Source organism: Chelonia mydas, chromosome 7 (assembly GCF_015237465.2).
Source record: "Chelonia mydas isolate rCheMyd1 chromosome 7, rCheMyd1.pri.v2, whole genome shotgun sequence".
In the NCBI taxonomy this organism is placed as follows: domain Eukaryota; kingdom Metazoa; phylum Chordata; order Testudines; family Cheloniidae; genus Chelonia; species Chelonia mydas.
The window spans coordinates 52,278,220-52,305,763 of record NC_057853.1 but is presented as its reverse complement, the minus strand read 5'-3'; the positions used below and the strand labels follow the sequence as shown (position 1 = coordinate 52,305,763).

At 38.6% G+C, this 27,544-nt stretch overlaps 1 protein-coding gene across 26 annotated transcripts in view; it reads left to right on the top strand.

Annotated features, from left to right (window-relative positions):
• PPP3CB (protein phosphatase 3 catalytic subunit beta) overlaps positions 1–27,544 on the top strand; it is an 80,257-nt gene that overhangs the window by 5,448 nt on the left and 47,265 nt on the right. For all 26 annotated transcript variants that reach the window (XR_006292308.1, XR_005226098.2, XR_006292307.1 and 23 more), the window contains exons 2-8: positions 11,537–11,737; positions 13,491–13,615; positions 16,993–17,104; positions 22,183–22,328; positions 26,506–26,645; positions 26,744–26,821; positions 26,913–27,007. Coding sequence is in view for 16 of the 26 variants with exons in the window: in XM_043551746.1 (XP_043407681.1) it covers positions 11,537–11,737; positions 13,491–13,615; positions 16,993–17,104; positions 22,183–22,328; positions 26,506–26,645; positions 26,744–26,821; positions 26,913–27,007 (897 nt within the window). In the remaining 10 variants the exon portion in view is untranslated. The remainder of the gene's footprint in view (positions 1–11,536; positions 11,738–13,490; positions 13,616–16,992; positions 17,105–22,182; positions 22,329–26,505; positions 26,646–26,743; positions 26,822–26,912; positions 27,008–27,544) is intronic.

Sequence of the window (27,544 nt, the reverse complement as noted above, 5' to 3'; positions counted from 1 at the left end):
TCCCATCAGCATAGTAGCACCTTCACTAAAGACAAGCCTTAAGAGTGTGTCTGCACTACAGCAGTAGAGCTGCCGCTGTGCCATTGTAGCATAGACGCTTGCTGCTGCTACAGAAGGGGGTTTTCTGTTGTTGTGGTAAACCCTTGAGAGGCAGTAGCAAGGTTGGTGGAAGAATTCTTTCATTGACCTTGGGGTGTTTGTCCCAAGGCTTAGATCAGCCTAAGTACATCTGTCAGAGGTGTGAATTTTTCACACTCCTGAGTGATGTAGTCTGGTCAACCTCAGTTTTAGGTGTAGATCAGGCCTAAGTTATTTATTACCATGCGTTGTGAACAGATTTTTTTTCTTGAGAATGATGCTCTGTGCTGTGCCTCCAGGTAGTCCATAGCATCATGATGTAACATGATTCTTTAAAAAGAAAACAAAAAATGGTTTAAAGATGGCTGTTACTAGCATAGTTTGAACTGTAGTGTGGGCACAGCCTTAGTTTTTATCACTGGGGAAAAACTGCATGGGGAGAGAAGGAGATTGGAGACAAGATAATTCATTCTGCTGGTAACAGTGTGTCTTGTCAGCCATGGCCAAAAGTGCTGTCTCAAAAAAGTGATTGAAATACTGTATTATCAGTTATTCAGATTTTCCAGTAAGAGAGGAAAAAAATTGGGGCGTGACCCACATTTTAAAAACGTTTGACCTCCATATTTAGCCATTGTGAGAACACTTACCTGCTCAGACAGATTTATGATATGAACGTTGTACTTGAGAAATATTTTATGCCTAATTAAAACATATTTATGTTCTCTTGTAATGATTGTTGTAAATGTCCAGCATATACAATTTGAATATAGTGAAGTTAAATCAAGGATTGGATTGGTCTGGCATACTATCACAAATCTCACAAATCTGTGGCATACCATCACAGGTTACTGAGTACTTTTATTCAAGTAGTCAGTTATTTTCGTCTTTAATGGTTTAGTTAACTTGAATGTGAGTGACTTGGTCACAGGGTATTTCCTGTGAATTAATGATCCACGGGGACATCCAAAGGCCTGAAGTGAAGTTGTGACATTAAATACCCAAGAATTGTCCTGTGTCAAGGTTTTTATTACTGTATCTTTTAAATAAACAAAATATAACTGTTTTCTCCTGAATGGAGAAAAATGCAATTTTTCTGCAGTGCCCCCATTCAGCTTCAGTTAGTGACATTGAATGTCCCTGCACGGTACTTACTGTATTGTGTGGTTCAGAAGTTGCAACGTTATGTTGTCAAAATTATGATTAAATATAACTGATTTCTCTTATTTTCCTTGTTTGCCAGTAACATTTAACAATTTTCTGGTGCTTTTTACAGGTGTTTGTGGTAAAACTAATTGATTATTGCTCTTATAACAGTTCAAACAAACTTTGGGTTCACAGATCATCCACAGATTTTGAATTTGTTAGTATATTATGTCCTATATTGAGGAGAAGCCACTGTTTAACTACTTTCTGGCCATACTCATTTCACCAGCAGGAAGGGAAAAAGTGCTTGTGTGCTCAGATTACGATGATAGAATTCTGGGGTCCATATGGATATGTGTTCAGTGCAGTTAGCTGGGGTGATGGGCATCTGGGTCAGCCTGTATTTTGCTCTCCCAAAAATCCCCATCATCTCTGCACCCCCACCCCCCAATTCTTTCCCCATTGGTTTACTTTTTAAATTTATATCTCACTCTCTTTTGGGCAGTCACCTTTATACAACAAACCATGTGCAAGTTTTTTCTTGACTCCCCCTGAAAAGGCTATGGTGCAAGGCTGCTTGTCCTCTCAGTTGTTTCCCTGGGAAAGCACTAGTGGCACTTAGACTGCTTTGCTTTCAGTGGAAGGAGCAAGTAGATGCAGTAACTCTGTTCATTCCATCTCCATATTTCTTCTCCTCTTGGATGAGGAGGCAAGTGGGTCTTTCAAACCCTGCTTATACAAAGAGGTTGGTGTTTCCAGCTGTCCTTTAAAATAGATTGCAGTACAGTTTAGGTAATCCCAAGAGGAGATTGTTTAAAACTCTGAGGAATTGTTTAAAGGTGATGGATATTAATTATATGCACGTAGATCACTGAATAAGCAATTGAAGGCCTTTGAATTTCAAAGACACATTTTATCCCTGCAGATTTTTTGCTTTCAGAACAGTATCAGTGTTTGTATCATAGTTAGCTAATGGTACAAAGAACATTTGGAAAGATCATTAAGTGGTCCTCCAAGACTCTCAGCAATTTTCAAGTGGTCTGTGAAGAAAAAAGTTTGAGAACCACTGCTCTAGAGCACATCCTGCTGCATTTCTGTTTTCTTGGACCATTACATGCTATTATTTCTTCATCAAAGGTTAGATTAAACCCATTAGTTTGCAGCAACTGCATACACCCTTCAGAATCATCATCCGTAACCTATTAAATGACAATATTACCTATTTCAGAGTAGCAGTCGTGTTAGTCTGTATTTGCAAAAAGAAAAGGAGTACTTGTGGCACCTTAGAGACTAACCAGTTTTTTTAATATGAACAATATTATGACTTTCAACTTGATTGAGGCAAAATTGAAAGTACACAGTACAATGAACCAAGAATCTTTGTTCCATTTTTAATCCCGCTTAGTGATGCATCTTAGATATTACAATCATATGTTCTTCTGTAGTCTCCAAAGTGTTAACTTTTTAAAGTAAAACAATTTATGCTCTCTAATCAATAGGAAAATAGATGCAATGATAAGCAAATGTGAGAACTGAAAACCAGGTGGCCACCTTAAAAACCAAAACAACATAATCAAAACCCACACAAAGGCATATTCTGTCTAGGGACAGAATATAAATACAATTAAGAGTTTACTATACTGAGTGACATTAATCAACCCTGCCCAGAGCATAACAGTAACTATGACAGAGTTTGAGCATGAGAGTTAACACTTCAGTCCCAGCACATCCATACCTTATTAAACTGTTGGGGATTAGCAGGGAGAGGTTAAGGGCGTTTCCTAGCTTGTGGTTTTGTGTCATGTTATATTGCAATTCCTACAGAGGACAGCTCACACCTACTTACCAGGTCAGTAGTTGGGGTCACCAATGTTGTTAGATGTTTGGCTGGGTGTGTGTGTGAGATGTTTGGCTGGGTGTGTGTGTGTTCTCCCTGTGTGCTGTCCCAGCTCTGCGTAGACAGTTGGCACAGCAGATCTTGAGCGAACCGCCCAATGACCATAACATCTGTTAAGGTATGAAGGCACCCAGGCAGGTTTATTGTCAACGAAGCATGGTGATAGCACCAGGTAGACTCTACGAGGAAATGAACACATGTATGCCCATGACAATGGACATACCTCAGTCAGTGGCTGGACTTTCCGCTGCTGCCTAGGCTGGCCAAAGATACTTCCTCTGAGATAAATCTTTATACACTGATACAAATAAGTTAGTACTGCCTCGGACATACTGTATATACTCGTTCATAAGCCGAATATTTTTGGTAAAAAAGTGAAGCATCAAAGAGGGGACGTTGGCTTATAAATGGGTCTACACCAAAATGTGATTTTAAACGCTATGGAATTATTGAATTGAATATCTAATACATTGTCATTTTGTTTACTTGGAGCGTCCACAGGCATGGAGCCCCTCAGCTCCCTGTGGCCGCGGTTTGCCGTTTCCAGCCAATGGGAACTGTGGGAAGTGGTGGCTGTTGGCTGGGAATGGCGAACCGTGACCATAGGGAGCTGAGGGGCTCTATGCCTGCAGACGCTCCAGGTAAACAAAACGTCCTGACCCGCCAGCAGCTTACCCTGACTGGCTGGGAGCCGAAGTTTGCCAGCCCATTTATTGATATCGATACTGCAGCCTTTTAAAGTTGCAAAAGCTTTGTTTAGTGGACGAGATTGGCTTGAAATGAATACTAAAAGAGCAGTGCTGCAGATCTGCATGACATTTGACCCATGCATTTCACAAATGCTACACCTTACAAGCCAGTCAGAAAAATACAATGAACGATAGTACTTTAGCACTAGTGTCAGTCCGCTACTGTGTAATTTGATTTCTTCATGTATTTCTACCAATGGACCTTGTAAGTCTTGAGCCAGTATGAAAATATAACGCGCAGAATCAGTGGAATCTCTAATAAAATTTAAATAGCCTGTTATCGCCATGCACATGTCAATCGACAGGGCTGCTTTGAAATAAACAAAGAACAATAATTTGACAGTGATAAAGCAGGTGACATTCCTGTATAAAGTCCTACAAAATCTATAACTAATAATAATAATAATTTTATGATCATACTAGTGTTTAAAATGAACAAAGGTGAAATCAAAAGAAAAGGGTCTGCTTATCATGCAGAGTTCAAACTTAGTTACTGAATATGCGGAAGCAAACAATAATTGCGCTGCTGCTCATGAATTTTGTATCAATGAGAAGCAAGTAAGAGAATGGCGAAAAAATAAAATACTAAAATACATGCCAAGAAGCAAGAAAAAATGCCCAACAATGTGCGCTTCATTTCCTGAGCTGGAGAAAGATCTCAGTAATTGAGTTGTTGAACGTCGACAAAATGGGTGCATTGTCACTAGAACTGGAATTCATCATAGATCATAGAATCATAGAATATCAGGGTTGGAAGGGACCTCAGGAGGTCATCTAGTCCAAGCCCCTGCTTAAAGGAGGACCAATCCCCAACTAAATCATCCCAGCCAGGGCTTTGTCAAGCCTTACCTTAAAAACTTCTAAGGAAGGAGATTCCACCACCTCCCTTGGTAATGCATTCCAGTCCTTCACCACCCTCCTAGTGAAAAAGTTTTTCCTAATATCCAACCTAAACCTCCCCCACTGCAACTTGAGACCATTACTCCTCGTTCTGTCATCTGCTACCACTGAGAACAGTCTAGATCCATCCTCTTTGGAACCCCCTTTCGGGTAGTTGAAAGCAGCTATCAAATCCCCCCTCATTCTTCTGCAGACTAAACAAGATGACAAATACAAGTCAGTAAAGCCGTCAGTGTTTGTGGCATCACCGGGTTGGTGTACTTGCTTCATGAACCATCATGGTCTCTGTCTTCGTCAGCGAACAAAGATAGCGCAAAAGCTGCTGAGAGATCTGGAAGAAAAAAATCGAATATTTCCAAAGGTTTATTATAAAATATCAAAAGGAATATGCATTTGAACTGTCACAGATAGAAAATATGGATGAAACGCTGATTACATTCGATCTCCTGAGCAACAGAACGGTAACTGGTGTTGGTGAAAAAACAGTTTCAATTAAAACCACTGACCATGAAAAAATCCATTTTAAGGGTGGTCTTATCATATTTGGCAAATGGATCAAAGCTCCCTCCTGTTGTTTTTAAAAGAAAAACCTTGCCTAAAAACATGGAATTTCCTGCTGGTGTCATCGTATATGCACATGAAAAGGGATGGATGGATGAAAGTGAGACTATTGAATGGCTGGCAAAAGTGTGGAATAAGAGACCAGGAGCACTTTTCAAGAAACCTGCTATGCTCGTTTGGGACATGTTCAGGGCATACAAGATGGATGAGGTGAAAAATGTGGCCAAAAATATGAAAACTACTTTGGCTGTAATACCTGGAGGCTTAACTTCAGTTCTACAACTGCTTGATGTCTGCCTGAACAAACCCTTTAAAGACAGGCTATGCAAAATGTGGGCTGAATGGATGTGCTCAGGCATGATGAAGTTGACAAAAAGCGGGAATCTTATGAAGATGAAATCAATCTAGTCGCCCAATGGATCGAGGAGGTGTGGGTGTCCATTCCCTCGGAAATGATAGAAAAATCATTTAGGAAATGCTGTATCAGCAATGCACTCGACAGGTCAGAAGATGATGCTATATTTGATGATGACACAACAGAGGTTGATGATGAGAAGAAATCTGGGTCTGAAGAAGATACTGCCAACATCTACAATGACAATGCAGGTGCAGCTGTGATTGAAGCAGAGTTTCATGAAGTTTTTGGTGAATCAGAGAGTGATTCAGACTTGAAGGATTTTAAGACTTTTTAAAGTCTCATATTGTTCTAAGGTACTTGTTTTAAATACCCATTTACTGATTTTAAATATTGACGGTAATTTTGAAGGTGAATACATATTTGTTCAGTTATTATAACAATAGGTTTTTCGTTAGATTACATTAAAATAATTCTAGCAAAACTTTTTGAGTGTTTCTTGTGACGCTAACTTTTAAAATATACCAGGAGTCGGAAAACTTCGGCTCCCAACCTGTCAGGGTAAGCCGCTAGCGGGTCGGGATGTTTTGTTTACTTGGAGTGTCTGCAGGCACAGAGTCTCTCAGCTCTCAGTTTGCCGTTCCCAGCCAATGGGAGCTGTGGGAAGTGGCGCCACTTCCCGCAGCTCCCATTGGCTGGGAACAGCAAACCGCAGCCACTGGGAGTTGAGGGGCTCCCTGCCTGCGAACGCTCCAAGTAAACAAAATATCCCAACCTGCAGTGGCTTACCCTAACTGGCCAGGTGCCAAAGTTTGCCAACCCCTGAAATATAGGGTCGGCTTATGAAAGGGTCATATGGTTTTTGCTATTTTTACCTATCCATCTTGGGGGGTTGGCTTATAAATTAACGGGCTAATGAACAAATATATACGGTAGTTAGTTACTGCCCCCTGATGTGGCTAGTTATCGCCTTGTACGTGTTGGTTTGATCAAAACATCTGTATTATGTACTGTCATCCTGATCTTATCTTTTAGGAGGGGTCAGTGTGCTCCTGTTATCCTTGGGGAATGTTTTTGTACCATCCTTGATATGGGGATATTCTGGTACCACTTGATATCGGGATGTGTTTGCATGAGTACTCTGTGCTTAGCACTTTTTAGGAATGTATATTTCTGCAATATCAGCCCTGTTCTTGCCAGACTGTGTGAGTGGGTCCTGTCTCACACCAGGCCTCTAATACAAGGGCTTATGTCTCAGGCTCTCTTCCTACTACAAGAACCACTGCTCTAGAGGACCAAGTGGACAATGGACTGAGACTCAGACCTGGTTTCTAATCCCAGTTCTGCCGCTGGCTTGCTGGATAACTTTGGGGAAGGCACTTCACCGCTCTGTGCCTCAGCTTTCCATCTGTAAAATGGGAATAATAATGCCTCTGATCTCTCGGTGCAGTGAAAGTAAATTCATTGAAGTTTGTGAGCTACTCAGATTCTGTTGTGATGTGTGCCATAGAAAAGTGCATGAGGGAATCAATAATTTTGTCTTTGGAGCGGGGTTTGAATATTCTGCAATCCAGGTCTGGTGCTTGGAAGCGTTTACTGGTCCTGAAAGTAGCTTTTCTCTTCCTGCCAAAGTTATTCGAGTTCAGGCAAGCCATAAGGTGATGGTTCTATACAATCCTATTTTTCTGACTACTTTGTTTTTTCCTATTTTTTGAGATATTTTTGTATTGATTTACTATATGAAAACACAAAAAATTGAAGAAGATAAATAACATACTGCTGGTATATGTTTCCATATACCACATGCTTCATAGGGTCTCCAGTAGAATTATGCAGTTTTACAACTCATCAAAGCTGCAAGACCAGATAATACAAAACCAAACAACACTACATAGACATAACACATTAGGGTGGGAGTTACAGTAGAAAAATAGGAGAAGACATAAATAGGAAAAGGAGGGTAGGAAGGGACTTGGGAGGGAAAGGAGGAAGGAGGAGCTAGGTGGAATGGAGGTCTGGTATTTAGTAGTTTCAACGATTTGTATCCAAGTGTATCTAAAAATGGGATCTAATATCTTCGAACTCATAACTGGGACATGAGTTTTAGCAGCTTATATCTAGGAGTTTAGAGAGGGAAGTTTCTGTTGAATGGGCTTGGCAAAAAAATACATTCTCTGTTTGATCCGGCTCTGTGGCCGTAGAGTGGTGGTTGCTGGCTGGGAGCTCAGCTCTGAAGGCAGTGCCACCGCCAGCAGCAGCACAGAAGTAAGGATGACATGGTATGGTATTTCCACCCTTACTTCTGTGTTGCGGCCTTCAGAGCTGGGTCCTCAGCCAGCAGCTGTCACTCTTCAGCCACCCATCTCTGAAGGCCACAGCGCAGAAATAAGGCTGACATGGTATGGCACCCTTCTGCACTGCTGCTGGCAGGGTGCAGCCTTCAGAGGTGGGCACCCAGCCAGCAGCTGCTTGCTCTCCAGCCACCCAGTTCTGAAGGAAGTGCCGCTGCCAGCAGTAGGCACAGAAGTACGGGGCGCAATACCCTGACCCCCCTACAGTAATCTTACGATCGCTCCTCCCCATGACCTGCTTTTTTGTTGGGACCCCCAGTTTGAGAAATGCTGGTCTCTCCTGTGAAATCTGTATAGTATAGGGTAAAAGTACACAAAAGACAAGATTTCACGGGGGAGACCAGATTTCATGGTCCGTGACATTTTTCCGTGACGTTTTTCACGGCCGTGAATTTGGTAGGGCTCCATAGGGCACATTCCCAGGCTCAGACTTGTCTTTCTTCCTTGGGATGTAGGATGCCTTCATCCAGCTGCCCTAGACCCTGAAGTGGTTGTTTGAAACCCTCTGAGTCGCTTGCACGTGCTCCCTCAGCGTTCCACCTCGGTTGTAAGTACTCTGGGTTTCTAGTTTAACCCCTTCAGGGACTACATGGCAGGAAAGGAAGGAACATAGGCACAGCAAAGGATTTTCTTAACAACAGTGACTTTACTTCTAAATCACTCAGAGTTACAGATCTTTGAAAATAGCACAAGTCCTGAGACATACCCTCCCTTAGTCTGAGCTCACTTTTTCTGTGAGCCTGAGGTTCAGCAGCATTTCAGGCTGGGCAGAGTCCATCCTGCCCTTTCTTCCTTGCAAGTCATAAGATTGGCCATACCAAAGGTCCATCTAGCCCAGTATCCTGTCTTCCAACAGTGGTCAGTGCCAGGTGCTTCATAGGGAATGAACAGAACAGGTAATCATCAAGTGATCCGTTCCCAGCTTCTGGCAAATAGAGGCTAGGGACACCTTCCCTGTCCATCCTGGCTAATAGCCATTGATGGACCTATCCTCCAGGAATTTATCTAGTACTTTTTTGAACCCTGTTAGGTCTTGGCCTTCACAACATCCTCTGGCAAAGAGTTCCACAGGTTGACTGTGTGTTGTGCGAAGAAATATTTCCTTTTTTGTTTATTTTAAATCTGCTGCCTATTAATTTCATTGGGTGACCCCTAGTTCTTGTGTTATGAGAAGGAGTAAACAGCACATCCTTATTTACTTTCTCCACACCCGTCATGATTTTTGAGGCCTCTATCATATCCCCCCTTAGTTGTCTTTTTTTCCAAGCTGAAAAGTCTCAGCCTTAATATCTCCTCATACGGAATCTGTTCCATACCCCTAATAATTTTTGTTGCTCTTTTCTGTACCTTTTCCAACTCCAGTATATCTTTTTGAGATGGGGTGACTACATCTGTACATAGTATTCAAGATGTGGCCATAGCATGGATTTATATAGAGGCAATATGATATTTTCTGTCTTATTATCAGTCCCTTTCTTAATGATTCCCAGCATTCTGTTCACTTTTTTGACTGCCGCTGTACATTGTGTGGATGTTTTCAGAGAACTATCCACAATGCCTCCAAGATCTTTCTTGAGTGGTAACAGCTAATTTAGATCCCATCATTTTATATGTATAGTTGGGATTATGTTTGCCAATGTGCATTACTTTGCATTTATCAGCACTGAATTTCATCTGCCATTTTGTTGCCCAGTCACCCAGTTTTGAGAGATCCCTTTGTAACTCTTTGCAGTCTGCTTTGGACTTAACTATGAGTAGTTCTGTTTCATCTGCAAATTTTGCCACCCAACTGTTTACCCCTTTTTCTAGATCATTTATGAATATGTTGAACAGTACTGGTCCCAGTACAGACCTTTGGGGGACACTACTATTTACCTCTCTCCAGTCTGAAAACTGACCATTTATTCCTACCCTTTGTTTCCTATCTTTTAACCAGTTACTGATCCATGAGAGGACCTTCCCCCTTATCCCATGACAGTTTACTTTGCTTAAGAGCCTTTGTTGAGGGATCTTGTCAAAGGCTTTCTGAAAATCTTTGTAAATTTTATATCCACTGGATTCCCCTTGTCCATATGCTTGTTGACCCCCTCAAAGAATTCTAGTAAATTGGTGAGGTGTGAGTTCCCTTTACAGAAACCATGTTGACTCTTCCCCAACAAGTCATGTTCCTCTATGTGTCTGATAAGTCTGTTCTTTATTATAGTTTCAACAAATTTGTCCGGTACTGAAATTAGGCTTACTGGCCTGTGATTGCTGGCATCACTTCTGGAGCCTTTTTGAAAAAGTTGGTGTCACATAAGCTACTCGCCAGTTATCTGGTACAGAAGCTGATTTAAACTATAGGTTACATATCACAGTTAGTAGTTCTGTAATTTTACATTTGAGTTCCTTCAGAACTCTTGGGTGACTACTGTGTGGTCGTGGTGACTTATTAATGATTAGTTTATCAGTTTGTTTCAAAACCCCCTCTAATGACACCTCAGTCTGGGCCAGTTCCTCAGATTTGTCACCTAAAAGAATGGCTCAGGTTTGGGAATCTCCCTTACATCCTCAGCCTTGAAGACCAATGCAAATAATGCATTTAGTTTTTCTGCAATGGCCTTATAATCCTTGAGTGTTCCTTTAGCATCTCGATTGTCCAGTGGCCCCACTGGTTGTGAAGTAGGCTTCCTGCTTCTGATGAACTTCAAAAAGTAATAGCAATTTTTTTTTTAATCTTTGACTAGCTGTTCTTCAAATTCTTTTTTGGCCTTCCTAATGTGTGCTGCTTACATCCTCGTGTGGGGATGGTCAGGTGTCAGGACCCTGCTCCTACATTGGTCCTCCATCTCTGTGACGTGCTCTCATATTGAGAAGCTTCTGCCTCACCAGTCACGCTTGCCTCTTTTTGTGGGCCCCTGTGTAGAGAGACCATTGCTCCATGGGAGTGGGCCTGTAATTGACACAAACTAAATTTATGTCCTCACATTGCTGTCTAATGGTTTAGGGATAGGTTTCAGAGTAACAGCCGTGTTAGTCTGTATTCGCAAAAAGAAAAGGAGTACTTGTGGCACCTTAGAGACTAACCAATTTATTTGAGCATGAGCTTTCGTGAGCTACAGCTCACTTCATCGGATCCACAGTATATATCCGATGAAGTGAGCTGTAGCTCACGAAAGTTCATGCTCAAATAAATTGGTTTAGGGATAGTCCTTCAATAAAGTGTCAAACACCTTTCTCAGGGACTGCTGCTGTCTGGGCATGTCCAGGCTTGTGCAGTTACAGTGTCCACTATTTTTATAGCTAGTACATGCCTGAGTTAATAATCTGAGCAGACATATCTCACTGTGTCACTGTGATATCTTCAAAATGTGTAAATTTAAAAAACACATTTGGTAAATGTTATCCCACTTTGCATGGCAGCTAATCAGTATAGTTCAGTTCTGCCCTGTTTACATCTAGTGTATTTTTAAAGAAAATAATTGTTACTAATATTGATATTCCTCACCTCTTTAAATTTTAGGTGTCCCTTTTCCACCAACACATCGCTTGTCATCTGAAGAAGTGTTTGATATAGATGGAAAACCTAGGGTTGACATTTTGAAGAACCACTTAGTAAAAGAAGGTCGGGTAGATGAAGAAATTGCACTTAGAATCATCAATGAGGGTGCTGCAATTCTACGAAGAGAGAAAACTATAATAGAAGTTGAAGCTCCAATTACAGGTAATACCTTTAGTTTATATCTTTGATGCTCAAAGTAAAAATTTCACATAATTTTCATTAGAAGGCCTTTCCTTGGGGGGGAAAATAAATGTAAAGATATCTTTATCTTAACAATCATGTTGAACTTTCCCTCAGAGCTACTTTTGTATAACTCTCCTTGAGTACTCAACATAATGTTACATCAAAAAATTATGTGGAAGAAGGGAAGGAATAAAACCTGTCTGGAAAAAGCAGTAGGATTGGTAATACAATGTCAACAGGCAAAGTAGTTTCTATAATCGTAACAATAATAAATGTTACTAAAAGATGTAATAATCCAGAAGAGAAAAATGAGCTTCAAAGAGAAGATTGGATTGTACTGCAGTCTAAAATTTGTGGGATGGTGCTAGAGCATCCATTTGCTGAAACAAATATTTTGAACAGGAGTTGTGAATGAGGAATATTCATGATTGCTTTCCCTAAGAATCCAAGTTTTCATGTGAAATGTGATGATCTCTTGGTAGTCTTAACTCAAAGAAGTTAAGACTAACCTGCTAAAACTGTTGTGTATTATTTAGTACAATAGAAAGGGCTTGATCCAGTTGGAAAGTTGAAATGGCTTTTGTTTTTGAAAAGATACTGTAATGCTTTCAGGTTCTGACCAGTCACAGACCATATTTGACTTGGATAAAGATGCTACTTTAATCTTTAACTTTTTATTTTAAAAGACAACTAATCAGATTAAAAATGTATTGTTTACATTATATAGCTGCCATTCAGAGTGAATACAAATTGATTATTTATGGAATTTTTTATTTCAGATATTTTAAAAGTTTAAATTAAATGCATTTTTCTTTTTAAAATAAACCTATTCATAATTTCAAATTCAATTTATCCTATGTTTAGGTCTAAACTTATTATACTCTATTAAAATCATTACAGTTGAATTTAAAAAATAATTTAGTAGTACATGTTTGCTGCCAAAGTCTTCAAGAAAGTCAAACCACTGAACTGGTGGAAGTCATTAGCTAAGCACTTGTTGAATTGTTAAACCAGCTTTTGACGGCAGTCGCCTCTTCTGCAGGTGTGGAGAGAATACTGTCGTCATTTCAGTTTATTCAACTAGTTCACTTCAATGAATAGCTCATTCAGAGTTGAAAAACCGAATGGAAACTGAAAAAAGCAGGAGAGCTTGTCTTCCACTCCCAGTCTGTCAATAAAAATGAAGTAGGAGGAGATGAGCTCTAAAATCTTAAACATGATGACCAGAAATAATCAGTTCAATTCACTAATTACTGGTAATACTTCCTTTGTTTAAAAAATCAGTTAGTTTTACATGTAAAATATGTTTTGATACACTTTTTTTTAAATTAAAAAATAATTTAAAATAATTGTGCATATTTAATTTAATTCTACTTTTTATCCCAATGCAGCTTGACATGAGTAAAAAATTAATTCTCTAATAAATAAAGAAATGTCATTCACCGTTTTTTAAAATAACTGAAAATTAAGAATTTGAATAAATGTTAAACTATCTAATTGATTAAATAAATGTGTCTAGATATAGCTTATCCTACTTGTTAGCAAAAAAAGAAGTACCAAATTTAGTGTAAAGGCTATATTTAGTTGTAAATCAACATGTTTTATTGTTTACCAGACAAGAATAATGAACCTTTCTTTAGGAAAATATGTTGTGTCTCTGTAGTTAGTTTATAAATTTTTTCCCCCATAAATAAGAGAGTTCATGTTCATTTAAACAGTGTTTTTGTTTCAGTGTGTGGTGATATTCACGGCCAGTTCTTTGATCTAATGAAGCTGTTTGAAGTTGGAGGATCACCTGCTAATACAAGATACCTCTTCCTTGGTGACTATGTAGACAGAGGTTATTTTAGTATAGAGGTAACTGTATACATTAATTTGTTCTGTCCTAAACCTTACTGTAAGAAAACTTTTTTTATCTTCTTGTAAAATACACAGTTCTTCTGACCTCTGAATGTGAATTCTTCCTCGCTATGCTTCATTCCATCCCAAAGACCAGTTAACAAAGACATACTGACTAGTGCCTCAGCCTGCCCTTTTGGAACCACCAGCCCTACTGATTTCCCCGCCTTACCATAGCCATCTTTGCAGAGGATGGACTGTAGGGCATCTGTAGCATTCACAGTCCATGCTCTTAACATGTAGCCAGGGGCACGAAGTATGCTGTATCCTGTTGCTTCTGAGATTCTCTCAAGCTTCATTGGTCCAGGAGTTGGGAAGTGTTGGAGAACTGGTCCAGAAGGAGTTGGATGGTAGATTAAATTTAGAGTTTAACTTGACAGTGCCTTTAAATTTTAAAGTTAATTTTAAAAAAAAGTTTGACACAAATTAAGTTGTAAATATATTTGTTGGCATAGCTTTTTAAGTAGTCTACGCTAGGGCATAATGCATGCTATTTTGTAGTATTTTAAAATTGTAATATTTCAGAAGCAGTATGCATATGTGTACCATTCAGGTGTGTGCACAGTGCTGTTTTACGTTGGTGTGATAAGCAAAAGATAATGCAGTGATGCCTCAGAAATCAACATATAAAAAATAGTTAAAATGAAGGACACTCCCCACAGCATTCCTTGAATTTTCATGTCCTGTTTTGGTTGATTACAGAAATGCTTCTGCTTATATTGTAAACACTGTTCTTGACAGATGTGAAGGCTGTATTTGCATCCTTTTAGAACATCTGGAAACAACGTATCTTAAACCATTGGAACTTATTCAAGCTTTACAACCACAAGAGCTATGAAATGCTTTGGAGTTGGGACTATATTCAGTATTTAATAAAAGCAGACTCATTTTATCCCCTCTGGCAGTGGGGACTTCTTTTCTTTTTAATAATATGCCTGTGATATTAGCTAGTATAAACTTTAAAAAAACACTTAATCGTTCATAAGACTTGCTTTTTTCTCATAGAGTGACTTGCCTGCTTCAGTGCTGTACAGAGTGGCTACTAATGGATCAGCACAGTTCATAGTGGGGTATTTGACTGGAGCAGGATTACTGCAAGAGCATGGGAGGGCTATGCTTTGTGGACATATGCAAAGGAAAGAAAAGTAGATTAAAATCACCTCCATCCCTGAAATTCCTGCTATAGTCTTTGTTTGGTTATCCAACATGTTTTATCCAGTTTGACCTGGACCTTTTAAAAATTTTTATGTTTTTGATCACTTTTAAATCTCTTATCTTATTCTGTCTGCAATCTTTGGTAAATAAACTGTTCAGTCCCTGATAGAAAAATACTTGATCTTTACTTTAATTTTGTGCTCAGAGACCTATTGTTAAACAGTTCATTTTGAAGCATGTTTATTTCAGTAACTCTTTCCAGTGTTAAAATAAAACCTTAGTCAAGAGCAGGAATAGATAGACCTTGCCCACTTGAGTGCTGCAATAACACTCAGACAGGAACCTGAAGACTGAACTCACTTTATACGGTATAGTCAGATGCCCTAATTTTTAATATCAAAGGGAGAGTCCTGTGGAAACTGTCCTGTGGTTCCAGTATGAAGTAAGTCCAAGCTATTGCATCAAGATGAAGTTGACCTGTAAATTGTCTGTACTGCACTTCCGTATTAAAAATAAGGTGACATGAAGAGTTTCGTGGGTCACACTGTGCCCATCCCTCACTTATTTTAAAACAAATGTCAGTGCAGAAAAGGTACTGCTACAACAATGGTGTGTTATTTAAAGGGATTTTTTGGTTTTGTACATACCGTCTGCTGTAAAGGCAAATGTATTTTTACTACTGCATGAATTGACATTAAAGTGCAAATTTCCAATGGCTTGTTTAAATAATTCCTAAATATAAATAACTAAAGAATCAAAAGGAAGCTACCATTTTGCCAGTCTCTTCTCTTACCAATATATGTTTGCTCATTTAATGTACAAATTTACTTAGTCAATAATAATTACCTTTTAAATTTGTAAAAGTCTTCAGCCTCTATCCTTATCTGTTGATTAGTACTTCCTTTGTTACAAACTGTCAGCAGACTGGGCTGCTGGCTGGGAAGCATTAATAAAGTGTTAATATTCTTTGAAATACAGCAGAACAATTTATAGCTATGGAAATACTGAAAGACTGGCAGGTATTTTTTTTTTTAAATGTGAAAATGTGAAGATTTTGTTTAATATATATCTTCTTTTTGTTAAGGATTGTTTTGCTGTCAGATATTTGAATTAATCTTTGGGGTTTTCGTTTATGTTAAAAAGTGTTTTTGGATATATTTCACAGTAAATGTATCTTTAAAAAAAAATTAAAGTATCCTTTTTTGTGTGAATACACGCTTACTATTCCCCCCAAAAACAGTTTTGGGTTTTTTAATAAAAGAGACTAGAGCGAATGATAGATTTAGCCTTGTTTGTCTAAAAAAAAAAACAAACAAACAAACAAAAATAATCTCTGAATCAGGTTAGTGTAGTTTGATCATAGAGGAAAAAATAAGTTTCAATCTAAAACGTGCATTAGAATAATAAAATGTAAGCCCCAGATTGTCCGCATTCTTGTCTCAGGTAGTAATGGATCCTAAATTAAGGGACTTTTTTCCCCTGATGCTCTTCTGAAAATAGGGGAAGTATGGTTTTCTTTCTGTAATTGCAGTAGTGGTAAAATAAAGCTCATTACTGTGATTTCACCATATACAAAGTCTGATAATTGAATAAGAATTAACTTTCCAACTTTGCTACATCAGTAATGTTTTTTAAGAAATTGTTTTTAAAAATAAAAAGGGCAGAATAATCTCTAGGTGTTCTGGGTGTTGCTGTTTTAAACATAAGCTTTTTTGTGTCATTGCTTCAGTTTTTACCAAAAAAAAGCAACAAAACTCTCTCCCTTCCTCTACCAATTAATCTCTAGAATCTTTACTTTGAGGTCAGATTATATGAACAATAGATGTCTCCACAGATAAACTCATCAGAATTGTACTAAATTGACAGTATATTTTTATCGATGAACATCCACTGAAGTACACTTTTTTCCTGAGGCCTGTTTTTAACTGTTTTTTGAGGAAAGTAAAAACTTGCTTGCATAATTCAGATGCTGAATTTGTCGTCTGAATCCGGAGAGAAATGTTATGAAATGATCCTCATTGTCAATATTCAAAATAGTACCTTGAGTGGTGCACATTTGAAGCCATTGTTAATGTTCTTTTTCTTCATAAGGGGACAGTGTTTTTTTTGTTGGCAACCTTTCAATAAAAATTATTGTAAATTATTTTGTTTCATCATTGTAAACCTTTGTTTTTCAACAGTGTGTGCTGTATTTATGGGTCTTGAAGATTCTGTATCCAAATACATTATTTCTTTTGAGAGGCAACCATGAATGCAGACACCTCACAGAATATTTTACCTTTAAGCAAGAATGTAAGTACTATATCGGAATATAGTATTGGGTTACTACCAAACTAGTACTTTCCGTTCTGTTTTACAGTTATCTCTTGAGAAAAATATCTAGAAATGCTATTAAGGGACTGCTCCTGCAAACATTCTCATGCATAGTTGTATTGACTTAAATGGAACTACAAGCCATTATAAGCATGGTGGAAGCAAGTGTGTGCAGAACTGGACTCTGTAAAGATATATTTTATAGTCTATTTGTATATTTTATAATCTTTTGAGGTTTAATTTTTATGGAAATTTGTGGAACATCAGCACAAAAGTCCTTGGCCTTGTCACTAAAAGATCTGAAACTCACCATTTATACCTTATTATTCTGTATAATAGGCTATACTACAGGATTTTACGTTATTTTCACTTTTCTGTATTATTTAACATTTTAAAAAAAAATTATAGCCAGGGTGGATTTGATTTAAATCACTAGTCAGGAAGACTCGATTTAATCATGGTTTTCTACATAAAAGTGCATTCTTGTTGGTAGTTGTAACCTTCATACATATTCTTCACAACTCAGAGATAGCTGTAGGTTTCATTTTTAGAAGGTACACACTATACATTTTTAAACAGTGATTTATTTTGAAAACTTTTCAGATTAGTTTTACAGTTATATCAGAAAATGAATGTTTGGTTATTTCATTTACCAAAGGTAATTGAAGCAGATATTTATGAAATCATTGGGAGGTGAACTATCTCCACAGCTTACTCATTAATATTTGGAGGATTTTCTTGCCATGCTGTATTAGGAGGAGAACATCACCAGAGAGACATTTAAATTGTTTTATTTAACTAAAACAACGTTATGTATTCTGGATTTTTTTTCTTCAACAGCAAACATATAATATTTTAACAGAACAGGCATGTGAATTTTTGAATTTAGTTAAACATTCAAGTTTTTTAAAATCTGGTTTGTTTTTGTTAAAATTGTTTTTAACTAAAATAGTTAAATGAAATATTTAAAAAAAAGAAATTAAATGGACTATGTCAGCCAGGTCAACATGAGAAACTTAAAATATTGCATTCTGCAGCTAACTCAGTCGTCTTCACCTTTATTTTCCTGTTTGTTCATAATCTGGAAAAGAAAAACAAGCTTTCCTGCTTTTCCAGGTCCCAAACAATTTCTCAATTTGGAATGAATTAGTCCAAAGGAAGAAAATATTCTTTCTACACCGGCAGAAGAAGTTACTACTGTTTAAGTGAGATTATCACTTCAACAGTCTCTGAATCCAAGTGCTCAAGTGACTTCCACCAGTTCATTGGTGTGACTTACTTTAAAACCTAGGGAGGTGGTGGAATCTCCATCCTTAGCTGTTTTTAAGGCCTGGCTTGACAATGCCCCCTCTGGGATGATTTAGTTGGGGTTGGTCCTGCTTTGAGCAGGGGGGTTGGACTGGATGACCTCCTGAGGTCTCTTCCAACCCTAATATTCTATGATTCTATGAAAACATCATCAGCAAACATATATTTCTTGAATGGTGCACCCTTAGCTCTGAAGTTATAGTTGGCATTATGGAGGAATGATTGCTGGATGTCCATGTCATAGCCAACTCCTCTTCTTCAGCAGTTAAGGTTTGACCCTGGTACCGAGTATTGAGAATATTTGCAAGAAAATGAGCTTGCCCCATTCATTTTTTTAATGCTTGTAATTTAACTCTGTCGTTTCTCTTTTTAAGATCTCACTCAGTTCCTTCCAAATTTCAACAGCATCGGCAATAAAACAGCTACTTCCCTGCATTTTGTTCAAGGCTACAGAAATAGGCTTCAGGGTACTCAGCATGTGTTCAACATTTCTCTTAAGCGCAATGTTGAGAACTGTGACAGTGCCATCTATTTTTTCACAATTTTGTTCACAAACTGTCATCAGATTAGGCCAGTTCTTGAGATAGTGCTCAAAACAGTCCACTACTGAGTTTCATCGCACATCTTGTGGGAGAGTTAGCTTGGTTCCTCCCACTATTTTCAGAGCAGCTCCTGCAAAGTGGTTGTTACGGAAGTATTTTGCAATTTCTACAACATTAGCCTTTATTTCTGGAACACTGAAGTCTTTGGCTAGGAGGTGCATCAAATGAGCACTGCAACGTATTTTATAAGCTTGGGACTCTCTTCTAAATAATGTCTTCTCATCTTGGATACATTTGCAGCATTGTCTGTGACCAAGCTGCATACTAGACATTTGAATTTTTTCCAGTTTGTTACAGCTTTTACTGCTACTTCTTGTAAGTATTCTGCTATGTGTACATTTCCTGATGTATCAATTGTTTCTGTAAGGAAGACATTCTCTTCTACTGTTGTCACACAAGCACATACAACAGGATCATTGTGGACATTGCTCCACCCATCAAGACTCAGGTTAACAATTTTACCCTCTAGACCTTTTGCACACTGCTCAATTTCTCTTTCATACACTTTATCCAGCAATTTGCCTGCGACATCTGCTCTGTTGGGTGGACTGTATCCTGGTCTTAATGACTGAACCGTGTTAATGAAGTGTGGGTTCTCAATCATACGGAATGGAGAGTTTGTTGCATAAACTGGGCAATTTTTTCATCAATTACCTCTTTTTGTAATCTGCTAGCTCTTATCACAAACTTATCTATGGTGGTTTCTGGATGATAGAGATTGGAAAAAGGCAAATATAGTGCCCATATTTTAAAAAGGGAAGAAAGAGAACCTGGGGAACTACAGACGGGTCAGTCTCACTTCAGTCCCTGGCAAAATCATGGAGCTGGTCCTCAAGGAATCCATTTTGAAGCACTTGGAGGAGAGGAAGGTGATCAAGAACAGTCAGCATGGATTTACCAAGGGCAAGTCATGCCTGACCAACCTGATTGCCTTCTATGATGAGATAACTGGCTCTGTGGATATAGAAAAAGTGGTGGATGTGGTATATCTTGACTTTAGCAAAGCTTTTGATACGGTCTCCCACAGTATTCTTGCCAGCAAGTTAAAAAAGTATGGATTGGATGAACAGACTAGAAGGTGGATAGAAAGGTGGCTAGATTGTCGGGCTCAACGGGTAGTGATCAATGGCTCAATGTCTAGTTGGTAGCCGTTATCAAGCGGAGCGCCTCGGGTTGATTTTGTTCAACATCTTTATTAATGATCTGGATGATGCGATTAATTGCACCCTCAGCAAGTTCTCAGATGACACTAAGATGGGGGGAGAGGTAGATATGCTGGAGGGCAGGGATAGGGTCCAGAGTGACCTAGACAAATTGGAGGATTGGGCCAAAAGAAATCTGATGAGGTTCAACAAGGACAAGTGCAGAGTTCTGCACTTAGGACGGAAGAATCCCATGCACTGCTACAGGCTGAGGACCAAGTGGCTACGCAGCAGTTCTTCAGAAAAGGACCTGGGGATTACAGTGGACGAGAAGCTGGATATGAGTCAGCAGTGTGCCCTTGTTGCCAAGAAGGCCAACGGCATATTGGGCTGTATTAGTAGGAGCATTGCCAGCAGATCGAGGGAAGTGATTATTCCCCTCTATTCGGCACTGGTGATGCCACATCTGGAGTATTGCGTCCAGTTTTGGTCCCTCCCCCACTACAGAAGGTATGTGGACAAATTGGAGAGAGTCCAGCGGAGGGCAATGAAAATGATTAGGGGGCTGGGGCACATGACTTATGAGGAGAGGCTGAGGGAACTGGGCTTGTTTAGGCTGCAGAAGAGAAGAGTGAGGTGGGATTTGACAGCAGCCTTCAAATACCTGAAGGGGGGTTCCAAAGAGGATGGAGCTCGGCTGTTCTCAGTGGTGGCAGATGACAGAACAAGGAGCAATGGTCTCAAGTTGCAGTGTGGGAGGCCTAGGTTGGATATTAGGAAACACTATTTCACTAGGAGGGTGGTGAAGCACTGGAATGGGTTACCTAGAGAGGTGGTGGAATCTCCATCCTTAGAGGATTTTAAGGCCTGGCTTGACAAAGCCCTGGCTAGGATGGTTTAGTGGGTGTTGGCCCTGCTTTGAGCAGAGGCTTGGACTAGATGACTTCCTGACGTCTCTTCCAACACTAATACTCTATGATTCCCAAACTGGGTCTCTTTTACGGCCTGCTGCCTTTTTCCTTTCTAGTGGTATGGTAGATCTCAAATCAATGAAGGCTACACTCAGAAAGACCTCAAGACTTCTGGAATATGCTGCTCAAACAGTTTCACTTTTGTTTCTATTGCCTGTCCCTCCCTTCTCACATTTATCTCTAGGCTTCTTCTCCTTGTCCAGATCTATTCTGCTCCCAACAATCTTCTGTTCGTTGAACTTTTTGAAATTTCGCACTTTTAGAGAGAAGTAAGGCATTGACTCTGTGTACACAAATTTGCAGAGGGACAATAGGGTTGAGGTCTGTTGTTTCTCACCTATACATATTTATTTAAAAAACATTTTTGCTGTTAACAAGCATGTTATCTCTGGAGACACAAATCCACAGTTTGAGAACTGCAAAACTAAGCATCTCTGATGGTATCTTCTAGCCTGAGCACTGAGTTCCATTGGGTAGATAGAAAGATTAACCTAAATAATCCATACAGAAACCCCTGGAACCTCATAAGGTTGGGTCCCTAATCCATGAACTATTGGAACTCATTTACAAAACTTTCTTAAACATTACATTAATATATTCTCTCATACTATAGAATTAGAATTTATAATCCCTGTTCCTTGATGAGATACATTATAACTCAAAGATATCTTCATTAAAACTATCTTTAGATAGGCTTTTTCCTCAAAAAGCATTTTATCAAAAATCCGATTTAAATAAAAAAAATCCTATTTTATTTTTTAATCATTGATTTTTGTCCACCCTGGTTGTAACACTTTGTCCACATTTTATACTTGAGGATGCAGAGGAAGAGGCAAGTATAAGTTTAAATTTTGGAAAGAAATTTTTCTTGAAGCAGCTTTGCCTATGTCTTGATTTTTAAATTTAATAAAATGTGCCATTTTTCTATTTTTAGTATTTGCCATATAAAACTGTTTTTAAATTTGAAAACACCAATATGGTATTTTCTTCATGTTGCATAATAGTCTTAATGATTTGTTTTTTCTTCTCTACAGGTAAAATAAAGTATTCAGAAAGAGTCTATGATGCTTGTATGGAAGCTTTTGATTGCCTCCCTCTTGCTGCACTTTTAAACCAACAGTTTCTTTGTGTTCATGGTGGACTTTCACCAGAAATAAACACACTAGATGACATTAAGAGAGTGAGTATGTTTGTGTATTTCTAAAAAACTGGGGGTGGGGGATTTGTAAGACTCCTTTCAAATGTCACTCTTTGAAAATGTCAATATATTAGTTTCTAGTTTTTGCTGACTCTTTGTAAGCACGAAACAGGATCCAGACACTTGGATTGAGGGGCAGCGTTTTTATTATTTTATTTTTTTTGTTGCAAAGAAGATGAAGAGAGGCTGAGGGAACTGGGCTTATTTAGTCTTCAGAAGAGAAGAGTGAGAGGAGATTTGATAGCAGCCTTCAAGAACCCGAAAGGGGGTTCCAAAGAGGATGGAGCTCGGCTGTTCTCAGTGGTGGCAGAAGACAGAACAAGAAGCAATGGTCTCAGGTTGCAGTGGGGGAGGTCTAGGTTGGATATTCTTCTAATCTTCTATGATTCTATGAGTAATCATGGATTTTATTATACCAAACACATAGGCATAATTGCAGTTAAACAACTTAGTTTCTAGAGTAATGTAATTGGATCAAGACATTTAGAGTTTGGTCTTTAATTTATGCACACACTTTAAGTTCTTTACTGGAGAAGGGCTAGAGTTCTTAGCACTTTGCAGGATTGAGCGCCTAAAAGCTAAGTGTTGCCTTAAAAATCAATCAATGTATTAAAGATCAAGTTTAATTTAGCCCTCTAAACTTAAATATGAAAAGTCTTTTGGTTCTTATTAGCTATTAATAATATTGAAGTAAACAAATTTGTGGTGTTAGTTTCACAGCTTGACATAGAATTATATTTTAAATTTAATTTTTGTATAAAATTATATAATTTGGCATTTTCTAACATATTGCCTCTAACATTCGGCAAAACTTTTATAATGGGTTTATATATGCTCTCACTAAATATAGCTATACTGTGTGAAGAATGTACAAAATGAATCAGACTCTATAGTTTGATTTGTTTTCTCATCATAAGAGGGTTTTTTTTTTAAATGTCCGTGTAATTTTAATTTGAAAACTTGTGTGTTTCTATCTTGATAGTGTGGATATTTTTTTTTTTTTCTCAGAAAAACCTTGGACTTATAAAATTGCAATATAATGTAATAGTACAAGAATCCGAGTTACTCTTATGGAAAATTGTTAGATTACTTGTTTGCCTAGCAACCTCTTGAAGTGGTCCTGTTCATATGGAAAGTGCTGTAGTTATATCAGTAATTAAGGAGGATGAAAATACGTTTTTAAAAAATTATGTGCTATTAAATATTTAGTGTATCAGTTATTTCATTTTAATGAAATACAAGTGTTGTGATATCAAGCGTTCTGTCTGATAAAACCATTGACAAACAAGTAGGAGTTACCTCACATGGAATGTTGATGTCAGGTGGTGGTGGTCCTATCATATTAAAATTTTTAATCTTCTGTTAATTTCTACTTGAATATTTCTCTTCAGTTTGCAGTTAACTGATCTTTTTTCATCTGACATCTTGACTGTAGTATTTGGTTCCTCCTTCACAAGAGTGGTATTATTTCAAGTTTTGGAACATTACAATAAAGTATCAGGTCAGAAGCATTTTATGCTTGGACTTAGACTTTCAAATCGCAAACTAGTCAGTTTGGAATAAAAAAAAAATCAGTTATGGGAAACTAGTAAGATGCCATTATCTGGTCGAGAATCCACCACTGCTTCTACCAGCAAGTAATAAAGGGCCTGAAAGGAGGTCTTCCTTTACTCTGTGCTCACAGGTCTTCTTTTAAAAGGTGGGGACGGGTGGGAAGGGAGGAAGAATCACGTGGCTGGTGACAAGCCAACTGCATGAAAAATGAAAAACCAAGTCAGTCATGGTTCCAAAAAAATTCTTGGTCTTTTTTTTTGTCACCTATGAGTTGTCTGACGCCTTAGGAGAAATTGATAACATTTTGTTGGTTCTGTTGGGGAAACTGGACTTTGGAGGTCACAGCAAAGAAAACCAAAGATCAATCACTATTTAATTTCTGATGCAAAGGTCCCTGAATTTTACATTCTGTTTGTATTGAATGATTCTTACACCACAGGGAGATACTATCTTTCTATAAAGATCTGGCTCCTTTAATTTCTGCATTTCTTTATCACTTGGAAAACTTTTAAGGTTGATGGTCTGTACTGTCTTATGTCTTTGTACAAGCTTCTGTCTTGTTGTACAAAGGTGGTAGTAGCTATAATGGACAACACTCATTCAGATATCTTAGGAAATATTGAAAGTGAGGCAGGTTCTGTCTCTAGAAATTGGGTTGATTTTCAAAAAGGGATCCCATCAATTTATTTTTAAAAATAAAATTCTTGTTGGAGAAACAGCTTGCCTCTCCTGTCACCAAGAATGTTAGCAGTCAGCCAATAAAACCCAACCAAGAATCCAGGTTCCAGACAACAGAAGGTAGGGGCAAAAACTTTTTTTTTTTTTTTTTTGCTGGGATCATCGATCACATTGTTCCAGTGAATGTAGTAGGAGTTAACAGTGACTCCTGTATTTGAGTTGCTCAACATCTTTCATTATAAAAGATTCTTAGAACTTTCTTTTGAGAAGCTCTCAGACCTCCATTGTGTGCAGCAGGTCTTTGATCACAGCAGGGTAATAGCCATAGGTTTGGGGAAGTGCCTTTTGCATGTGCTAGGAAATTCCATTCACATTTGGCTGAGTTATAAATTCTTGAAAATCTTTATTTCCTGTCTCTGGCATGTTTTGTACAGATAACTTTTTTTGGTAGCACACCAAACACCCTGAACCTTCTAAGACTGGGTGGCACTAGTGGCAACAATCACAGGCGCATAAGCTGCATTAGAAATCCCTGGGAACAGAAACTTAGCCCAGCTACTGCCAAAGCAGCAGTATTAACAATGGAGAAGTAAAGGAGAGACCCCATCTGGGATGACCCCAACAACCCCTGCTGGACCCAACATATGATCAAATAGTCGTCCACTCTTGGGGACACCACATGACGCAGAAGCCCTTCCACTGCCCAGGAATGGAATGAGATCCTCTGCAACACCCTCCCGCCCAACAGCGGCAGTTTTGGGCTTCCCCCCACCAGCAGCAGTGGGAGTCTCTGGCTGCTCCCCTCTAGTCGCAGTCCTGGGCCGGCTGTCCCCTCCAGCTGCAGCGGCGGTTCCCAGCTGGACACCCCTCCCCCCTGGTAGCGGTCACCAGCCGGCCCCCCCAGCCCCAGCGGGCGTCCCAGAGGCCCTCTTCCAGAGCAGCCAGCTGCACCCCCTGGAACCTCCCAGAACACCAAAGATTTAGTCAGGAGTGTATAGTACGAGTCATGGACAAGTCACAGGGCTGTGAATTTTTGTTTATTGCCTGTGAGCTATCCATAACTTTTTTATTAAAAATGCCCATGACTAAATCTTAGTCTCATATGTAACCATTGTTTCATTGTGTTGTGCATCCATCCTCCTTTAGTGTCTGGTTCGCAGGGGATAATAGCCTTCTCTTCCTGATAGCTAATACAGTTAGTCTTGTAACTTTTCAATATGGTCACTGGAAATGTAACAGAGCCACTAAAGTAAGTGTTTCCAAATGGGTCAGAAAGGACATCTCTGAAGCCTCTTAAAGAAAAGGTAAGAAGCCTTCTCCAAAAGTGGTCAAGGGCCATTCCACAAGGTCCACAGCAATGTTATGGCAGAGAGTATAAAGCTTTGTATGAAAAAATATCTGCAGAGACCCTAGGTTGTCATGTCTTCATTCTTTGATTAAACAGTCCAATGTGGATATGTTTCTTTGGATGCTGCATTTGGTTGTCTGGTCGTGTTGGCTGGTAGTTCTTGGTTCCCTTTTATTCCACTTTTTCTGTGCTGTTGCTGCTTACTAATTCCCAGTGGTGTCTTCAGATTGGTAGATGAAGTGTGCCTGAGAAAAGGACAATTTTGTTCCTTCTCTGTAAATTTACTTTCTCACAACATACACATCCATCAGTCTGGAGGATCCCTCACCTCTTTTTTGATAATTAATTATCTTCATTGTTCTCAGTTGTTGTATGTTCAAGTCATCCTCTTATTTTTTGGCATGCATCTGCCTTACACAGAAGAGGAAACATGTTTCTACAGAGCCTACCTCTCTCATGTGGTGGGTGGCATTTACTTTGTAATGCTTTGGCATTGGTGGATGTGTATACTCTACAGGTAAGAAGCAAAACTGACCTAATATAATATTTAAATCAACTTTGTGTTTGTTTTTTAAACAGCTAGATAGATTCAAAGAGCCTCCTGCATTTGGACCGATGTGTGACTTATTGTGGTCAGATCCCTCAGAAGATTTTGGAAATGAAAAATCACAGGAACACTTCAGTCATAATACAGTCAGGGGATGCTCCTATTTTTATAGGTAAAAAGAAATCTAGGATTTCATTGACATTTTAGTACTAAGTTACACTTTACTGGAAAAAAAAAAAGATTTTACTCATAGTTATTTTCATTTCACAGCTATCCAGCAGTTTGTGAATTTTTGCAAAATAATAATTTGTTGTCGATAATTAGAGCTCATGAAGCACAAGATGCAGGGTAAGTGTTTTATGTCCTTACAGAAATTATTCAACAATACAAAATAATCACTTACTGCTTTATGATGCAAATTAAGCTGTTTGTTTTACAGCTATAGAATGTACAGAAAAAGCCAGACTACAGGGTTCCCATCATTAATAACAATTTTTTCGGCACCTAATTACTTGGATGTCTACAATAATAAAGGTAAGAATTTAGTGCTAAGGAGATTATATTAAATTAAAACTTCTTTCCAAAAAAATAGTCTAACAGTAACACTATACAAAATCAACGCTATTCCCTAGGTAGAACGACAAAAATCCAAGCCCCCAAGCCTTTTGAGTCAAACTAATACAATATGTAAAACACATATGGGCATAATTGTAAAGTGTAAAATAAACTGTGTAAAATAAATGAGAAGGTGTAAAATAAACTGTGGTGATCTCTCATAATGATGATATCCAGAAATGATAAAACCAAGTGTGCTTTTCATTTTTAGAAGAAGCCACTGTGACATTACTCAGGGTGCAATATGGACTGACAGACAGCTCCGTCCCCACAATTCTCCAACCTGGGATGTCTTTTACACTGCTTTGCTGTGAGAGCAGCCATTCCTGCTCTGCCTACATCCACCCTCCAGCATGTAAATCTGCTATATTATATGAATGCTATAGCCAGCCACTCATGAATTACGCTATAGGGCAACACCAGCAAACTCCCAGTCCCAGATTTTTCCCCAGAAAT